General features: G+C 32.8%; 2 protein-coding genes across 2 annotated transcripts; both read left to right on the forward strand.

Moving 5' to 3' along the window:
* The first annotated feature begins 2,783 nt into the window (after positions 1 to 2,783).
* LOC135142349 (probable cytochrome P450 6a14) lies at positions 2,784 to 4,588 on the forward strand. The gene is made up of 2 exons (XM_064074038.1): positions 2,784 to 4,161; positions 4,215 to 4,588. The coding sequence occupies exons 1-2, from the start codon at positions 2,793 to 2,795 to the stop codon at positions 4,376 to 4,378; spliced, it is 1,533 nt and encodes a 510-aa protein (XP_063930108.1). The 5' UTR covers positions 2,784 to 2,792; the 3' UTR covers positions 4,379 to 4,588.
* Positions 4,589 to 6,103: 1,515 nt separating this feature from the next.
* On the forward strand, positions 6,104 to 8,426 carry LOC135142285 (probable cytochrome P450 6a17). The gene is made up of 3 exons (XM_064073971.1): positions 6,104 to 6,302; positions 6,350 to 7,720; positions 7,773 to 8,426. Exons 2-3 carry the CDS (start codon positions 6,352 to 6,354, stop codon positions 7,934 to 7,936), a joined length of 1,533 nt encoding a protein of 510 aa, XP_063930041.1. The 5' UTR covers positions 6,104 to 6,302; positions 6,350 to 6,351; the 3' UTR covers positions 7,937 to 8,426.
* The last annotated feature ends 427 nt before the right edge of the window (positions 8,427 to 8,853 follow it).

An 8,853-nucleotide genomic window follows, 5' to 3' on the forward strand; every position in this document is an offset into this window, starting at 1 on the left:
ACAGAAAGGAATTATTTTTACAAAGGATAATAAAATGATATTTTCTTTGCATTGGCGGAGTAATGGCGGCTCGTCGACTCGCTGCAGTCCTACTAAAATTGCAGCTTAATATGTAATTTTTTTATATAAAATATTCAAACTGATAAAGAACACTCGGGTAAAAATAGGTTGTTGTCTCAAACAATTAGATTCCAGTATTTTATTACATTACATGGATATTGACTACAAGTAGCTATTTTCGGGCAACCAGAGAAAATTAGCAGTGATATTGTTTAAAACTGTAAATGCAGTATATTTGGATTTGGAAATAAATCATTCGTTTCCATGTCTTATGTATCAGTGACAATTATGTTGACTGCAACCCAAATCTATTTGATTACCCCTAACTCCATAATATCTAGTACTTAATATAGTTATACGCTTTTCAGTTGAAAATGAAAGAATTATTTGTACTGGTAGTTGTAAACAATTGTATAAATATTTCCGTTGGATTCCTTTGCGAACTCTTTGTCAATTATTATTTATGATACTATGGTATGATCCCAAACTGTTTAGAGAAGAAAGGGAGGCTGTGGTGTGCGCACGTAAACTTGTCCTATTTCTTTCCAATACATTAGCTCTAAATATTAGTTCTCTGTCTATCATCTCCTACGTGCGCTTATCATAGACTCCTTTAATCTAAAAAGTATGCAGTATTTCCCGCGCAAACCAGCAGTCAGATCTCTAGATTGCCTGGCCTCGTGATTTGTCACGTATTTTTCAATAACATACAGTTTTCTAAATTTGCTGAAGTACTACTAAACTACAAAAATAAATAAACGGGTAAATTATATTCTCAAATTATAACTCCGAATTAAACATGCAATGTGAAAAGTTAATGCCGTGAACCCTACTAAGTATAAATTAAACGTCATTGTTTGCTAACTACATAATTGATTAAACTTATTATTTTAATAAGGTAAGGTATTAAACTAGAAAGAGACTTGAATACTTTTTTTTACTAATTTTAATAATTCTTATAAATGAGTAGATATTTAATAATAAAGCAATACATATTATTACACGCAAAAAATGTATTTGCATGTTTTTGCATAAACTTCCTGCACTTATAATTTATGAACAGTATTTTGGACGATGCCCAATTAATTGATAAGTAATAGTATGTTGATGTAAAAAGAGTATCATTATATTACTTCAAATTCTTTTAACTTTCTTTATGTATGTAGTATATCCTGTTTCCAAAATCTCAAGAAATTAGGGTTATGGTAATTCAATTCAATCTGGATGCTTAGGGTAAAATCTCAATAAACAACAAATGAAAAAGTATGTTATTTTTTAAAATTTATATAACATTTATTGCTGTAAAAGTTGGAGATGACGTTATATGATGGGGAGGATGATTACAAATGTTGGTCAGCGTTTTATCAACCGGAAACGAGAGACCTATGTTTTCGTATTATAGGAGTCATGAAACGTTGAGAAGCCATAAAAGTCGCCCGATGAACCTGATTACAATACTTCCTTAGCTTGCGCTCGAGACATAAAAAAAATAAACAATAACATTTGGATTTAATAGCTTTTGATATCTGGTATACCTAAACAGTGAGTGAATTTTATGCGGCTATTATTACCATTACATATAACCATCCATTTAAATTAATTGTTAAAAAAATTTACCCATAAATAAGTTATTGTAAATTTATTTTTATTTACACGCGTATAATTGCACAACAATAATTGTTAGACAAATAGAATGATAAAGAAAGGCAATGTCATATTAAAAAACAAATGACTCGTTTCGATGTAAGGTACCTTATATAAGTTAACAACATACATTTATTTAGTTATTATAGGTAAAATTCTAATACGGAATTTGTTCTTGAAGTAAGTCGTACATTGTAAATAGCTATAAATTCGGAAATAATTCTTTTTAAAAGATACAAGTCAAAAATGTATTAGGCTTGATTGTCAAGAAACATTCCAATTCTGTTTCAAATTTGCAAGCATTTTATGTCAAAAGCTGATTTTTGTAAACGTTCCAGTAATAAATTTCGAAGCAAAATCCACCTAAACAGATTTTGCTTCGAAATTTTAATTTTCATATTACTTTTACAACATTTTAATTTAAAAAATTAAAAATGTATCTATTATTTGTGATTATTGATGTAGAAATATCGTTTCTACAAATAAGAATACTACAAAAAATTGTGAACTCTTTTACTGGTATCCAGCGTTATAAATCTTGTTCACTAAAACTTTAGAGAAAATAAGTTCAATCATTCCCGAGAAAAAATTAAAGAAAAATGTTACTGTTTAGTAAAAAATTAAATTATTTGTTTATCGAACAACAAATTTATTTGAAATTTAAATTTGTAAAATTTCGAATCTAATAATTTGAAAATATTTGTAACATCTATAACAACAGAAAAAGAGTTGCACAAATTACAGTTGCTTTTTTTTAATTTCAGATTCATCAAAATTGTTAAGTCTCTTTTTTATTTATTTCACATTATTCTTATTGTTCTGCGCGTGAAGTTGAATACGATTTCTTTCCCAACCCCAAACCTAACGCTGAAAAGCAAAACAGCAAGGAAGTACGTAAAAACGGATAACGGTACTGTATCGATTTCTGCTTGGACATGCGGCAAATCAGCACTGAATCTAAACTATGTTTCGCTTCGCCCAAGTGCGACATGCGGCAAATCTGCACTAAACAGTAGAGGCGAAAATCCCTCGGACGCGATCTGGATATGCGGCAAACCAGTTCTAAGGTGACGATGTAATCATTAATAATGGTTTTCGGGTATATTCTTGGTAATACAATATACCTTCTTGTAACATTGCTTATCGCTATTTTCGCTTACTACAAATGGATATACCAATATTGGCAAAAAAGAAACCTACCCTTTCTGGAACCTTCTATACCATATGGAAACACTACGAATCCTCGCAATCGTAAGGAACACATTAGTCTACAACTTAAACACTTTTATGATGAAATGAAAGCTAAAGGCTGGAAACACGGTGGAATTTATATGGTTCTATCCCCAGCTTACTTAGTAGTAGATTTGGATTATCTCAAAAACGTGATGACCAAAGACTTCCAATACTTTACCGACCGTGGAAGGTACTACAACGAGAAAGATGATCCTTTAAGTGCTCACTTATTCGCCTTAGGTGGTTATAAATGGAGAAACTTGAGAACTAAACTCACTCCAACTTTCACTTCCGGGAAAATGAAAATGATGTTTCAAACACTGGTGGACTGTGCTCCCGATTTGCTGGCAAAAGTTGACTTTCATCGTGTGAATAAAACACCAATTGACATCAAGGAAACAGTAAGTTGTTTCACGTTGAATATTATCGGGTCTTGTGCCTTTGGGTTGGATTGCAACACTTTTAAAGAAGAAAACTCGCCTTTCAAAAAATACGGTCAAAAGTTTTTTGTTATGGATAAGTATAGATTGATGATGCGAATGTTTATGATAGTTTTTCCTAACGCTGCTAAGAAACTAGGAGTCAAGATCACACCTTCTGATGTTTCAGAATTTTTCCTCACTGTTGTGAAAGACACACTTGACTATAGAGCGAAGAACAACTATATTCGTAGAGACTTCCTACAGTTGTTAATCGATCTTAAAAGTGACAAACTTGGAGACAAAAACGGTTATAACGGAAACGATAACAGTTTAACATTTGAAGAAATAGCAGCTCAGTGTTTCGTTTTCTTCATTGCCGGATTTGAAACGTCAGCGTCAACTATGACTTTTGCCCTGTATGAGTTATCGCGGAACCAAAAAATGCAAGACAAAGTTCGACGAGAAGTAGATACAATTTTGGCAAAGTACGATGGTAAGATCACATACGAAGCCATCCAAGACATGAAATACATGGATATGGTGATCAACGAAACCTTAAGAAAATATCCACCAGTGTCCCATATCACAAGACGGTGCGTAAAAGATTATAAAACTCCAGATAAAGATGTTGTTATCGAAAAAGGTACAATGGTTTTCATCCCAATCCTAGCGATTCATCATGATGAGGAATATTATCCAGAACCGGAAAAATTCGAACCGGAGAGATTTACTGAAGAAAATAGGAGTAAGAGGCATCCTTATGCCCACATTCCGTTCGGCGAAGGTCCTAGAATTTGTATAGGTAAAAATGTAAAAAAGAATAGAGACGGTTCAATAAAATTTATATTTCTACAGGTGCACGTTTTGGAATGATGCAGTCGAAGGTGGGTTTGACGACTCTGCTTAAAAATTATAAGTTTACTGTTAATGGGAAAACTGTAGAACCTCTTAAAATGAACGCACAAGCATCTGTTTTGGTTGCGGATGGGGAGATATGGTTGAATGTTGACAAAATATGATTTTAGTTATTGTAAAATATCGATAACATTTAGTTTAAATTTAAATACTGGATCGATGGGAGATAATACAAAACCGACCTGGAAGAATTCTTCTCAATCTTTGATAAACGACACGAAAGTACGCTGTCTGTCAAAGATTGGCTAATGTTATTTGTGCTAAGTGTAATTATGTTCTTAAATATAAACATAAATAATAAGAAATTAATCTTCGGGTGCCCTTGTTCATAACTCTGTTAAATTGATTTTAGTGTAAGACCCTGTTCGGCGTTTGATGACTGCCCCTGCCGGGGTGTGTAATTTATGAAGTTACGGATTAGGGGTTAAAATTCTTAACTTTTAGGTTGCAACATTTTATTGTTATATCTACAAAAATGACAGTAATCTGTATAGTTGTTGATCGTGGCTATTTTAATTCCAAGTTCCATTAGCAATAATTGATAGATAAATTAAATAAAAGAACGATTTAGGTTTAGTTTAATAAGAATTTGTTTTTCCTTCTCGACGTAAAACCTTCTTCGACACACATCAGAATGTTTTCCAGACCACAAACCTTTTTTTTTACTCATTTCTGTCTTGGGCTTAATTTTGAAGCATCATTTTGCCGATAGTGTCTTATTTGTGATCGGGTGTTGTTGGTTTGTTAATATTTTTGATTTTGAAAGTTAATAGTCAAATCAATTTTCAACTCTCTTTGTCCAGCTCTTGGATCATGCTTGTGAGTTGTTCTTCTGATTTTGCAAAAACTGCCACGTCATTAGCAAATCAGACTCGTTAGAATTTCTTCATTTATTTTGATTCCACAGTTATCTTATTCGAATGTTCTAAAAAGGTGTTCTACAATTGTATGAAAGAGGTCGGGAGACATAGGTGATAATAAATTTTCGGCTTGAATATTTTTTGCAATTTAGGCATGTTGTATAGCTGTATAGCGATTATGTACACAATAATTTCGACTCGACTGGAAATACTAGAATGTATTCGACTAGAGACAAATCCTCTTAATATTGACTGGACTCGACTGGCTGCTCCTTTCGGTGGTCTCTATTTGATGAGTCACACATCATCGCCGTACATACTAGAAAGCCCTCGAGAAAACTCATAGGCGTCGTACTGGGGCGGCGTGTGGGTTTATTCCGTAACTATATCTTTATACTTTGTCAAAATATAGAACAAATAAACGTTGTTTTCCAAAAAATTGTTGTCTTTAACTTCTGGAGGAGCACGAATATTTATTTATTGAAACTGCTTTCAAGTACAGATTTTCAAATTTCTGAAACTAGCAGGTCATGATAAAAATTATCTAGTTGTTAATTGGTTAATTTAACATTACATTTCTACATACAAATATTAACAAATTCATTGCCGCCTCTTATAAAATTTCAGTTAAATGCATTTAGCTCTACGTCTATGTTTGGCGTTTGACGATGATCAAGAGCAAAGGAAAACACATGTTTTGACCTGTCGGTTTGGCGAAAAATGAGTTTCAATAAATTGAAAAATATATTTCATCTTTCTATAAGGTTTCATTTACTCAATTTTGTTTTATTTCCTTCTAAATATTTTTAGCAGTTCAAATTTTCATAACGCACAACACCTTAACCGTGACTATACTATTATCTCCTTTGTTTTTGTTATATAAAAATTAACGTTCTTAATGCTATGCAAATTCATGATTAATCCTCACATTTTTATCTTAGTTTACTTTTTTGCAAAATCTTCTGCTTTCACATCAGAAAAAACAAGACATAAGGTACATTGTTATTTGATTAACTTCTTTATGATATTGTTATATGGGCGAGTGTAAGTAGCGCAATCAGACATCGGACGATGAAATCAGTACAATGATAATGCATTTTCCCGCAATATAAATCCCTTTTGCGTTTCATAATCAAAAGGACTAGACCACTAAGTTCCGTAGGAGACAGTAAGTATTAATCACCGTTTTATATACTTCTAATACTTTTTTTTTAGAAATGGTTTTCGATTCGCTTTTTGGTAACATTATCAGCATCGCTGTTACGCTGGTAAGCATAATCATAGTTTACTACAAATGGACGTACCAATACTGGAAGAGAAGAAACCTGCCGTATTTAGAACCAAGTATACCATTCGGAAATTCTGTCAATCCCTTAAGACGCAAAGAACATAGCTCCATACGACTGAAACGCACTTACGATTACATGAAAAGCAAAGGATGGAAACATTGTGGATTGTTTACAGTTTTGACACCTACATACCTAGTAATAGATTTAGACTACTTGAAAAACATAATGACGAAAGATTTCCAATACTTTGTTGATCGTGGAATCTACCACAACGAAAAGGATGATCCTCTAAGTGCACACTTATTTGCGATTGGTGGTCAAAAATGGAGAAATTTGAGAACAAAATTAACACCCACTTTTACATCAGGAAAAATGAAAGCGATGTTCCAAACGCTGGTGGACTGTGTACCCAACTTCGTAGACAAAATTGAGTCCGATCGTGTGAATGAAAAGCCCATTGATATTAAAGAAGCCCTTGGATGTTTTACGACAGATATCATCGGTTCTTGTGCGTTTGGTCTTGATTGTAACGCGTTCGAAGAAGAAAACTCACCATTTAGAGAATATGGACGCAAGTTTTTCATTCCGACTTTTTCTGGAATGGTGAGAGGTATCTTCTTGGCGAATTTTCCAAACTTAGCTAGAACGTTAGGACTGAGTTTAACTCCCAAAGATATTTCCGATTTCTTCATCAAAGTTGTCAACGACACGGTCACTTATAGAGAAAAGAATAACTTCACTCGTAAAGACTTCATGCAGTTGTTAATCGACCTTAAGAACAACAAACTCGCCACTGAAAACGGTTATAAACATGATGGTAATACTTTAACTAACGACGAAATTGCTGCACAAAGCTTTGTGTTTTTCATTGCTGGATTTGAAACGTCATCCACGACCATGACTTTTGCGCTTTACGAACTTTCCAAAAATCAGGAGATTCAAGATAAGGTTAGAGACGAAATTAATACGGTTTTGGCAAAGCACGGTGGTAAAATCACTTACGAAGCAATACAAGAAATGAAATATATGGACCTTGTGCTCAACGAAACTTTAAGAAAGTATCCACCCCTGCCTGTACTTACCAGAAAGTGTGTGAAGGAGTATAAAATTCCAGATGAAGATATTATTATAGAGAAAGGTACTATTATTGCTATACCAGTTTTGGCGATTCACTATGACGAAGATTATTATCCGGTTCCGGAAAATTTTGATCCAGAAAGATTTACTGAAGAGAATAGAAGCAAGAGACACAATTATGCTCATATTCCGTTTGGTGAAGGACCTCGAATCTGCATAGGTAAGAGTATTTTGAAACTAGCTATATTTTCAGTTGAATTGTAATTTTTCAGGTGCTCGTTTTGGTCTAATGCAATCTAAAGTGGGTCTCACTTTTTTGCTAAAGAGTTACAAATTTAAAGTCAATCGAAGAACAGTGGAACCACTAAAGATCAAAGCGAACTCTTTTATTTTATCGGCGGAAGGAGAAGTATGGTTGGATGCAGAAAAAATATGATTTTGTTATATCACTCTATATTTATAGATAACTGTATTTTGTGTTAGTCTACTTTGTATAACGATTCTTAAATTTTCAATGACCTTCACCAAACAATATTGATTTGTATTTCAAAACAATAACCAATATTCTCAGAAGCATGTTCTAATTACGTATGTTAATAATTACCCTAAATTGGGTAGTTTACTTTAAAACTTAGAAAAATTATACATCTTTTCTGTGTTCTCCTTTAGTACTGACATTTTTGTATGTATTGTATAAAAAGTGAAGTTAACGATCATCGAACTTTGCAGTGTGGGGGTTTAAAAACAACGATTTTTTTAACTAATTGATACTCTGGTGAAAAATCGTTCATGAAGAAGTTCAAACTGGGAGGCTTGTATGTGGCTACTATAAACTCACAATTTTCTTCAAAGTTGACAAAAAAATTCCACTCAGTTAACTCCTAATATTAATCTAAATATATTAATGCAATGTGATATGATTCAAATATTGTTTTTTGTCCTTTCTAATTCTAAATTTTCATGGAGTTTGTCCATGACAATATTAGAATAAATATTGGGTATGCAACACACAATACCTACTACCATGGAAGCTCCCAATATTTTGTTAAATTAATTTGATTTAATTAATATGAATTGAATAAATTATGTTGTTTAAAATTCTTAAATACATCAGTAAACATTTTTATAATTCTAAAATATGTCGGAAACAATCATTTAGTAAATTAGTAACATGAAACATGTCTCAGGCGACTTGATTGAATTTGTATTTGAAACTTTCCACGTGAAACGTCTTAGAAACATGTTTGAAACAACTCGTTGTAGTTTCATCTGACATTACCGTACCGTAATTTTTCTTGGAATGCCTAGAACCGGAAAATCCAACTGCAATTAGAATAGCTATTTAACGACCAA

The sequence above is a fragment of the Zophobas morio genome, unplaced genomic scaffold (genome assembly GCF_036711695.1).
Source record: "Zophobas morio isolate AGI-343-1 ecotype UQ-CSIRO unplaced genomic scaffold, CSIRO_AGI_Zmor_V1 ptg000046l, whole genome shotgun sequence".
Lineage (NCBI taxonomy): Eukaryota > Metazoa > Arthropoda > Insecta > Coleoptera > Tenebrionidae > Zophobas > Zophobas morio.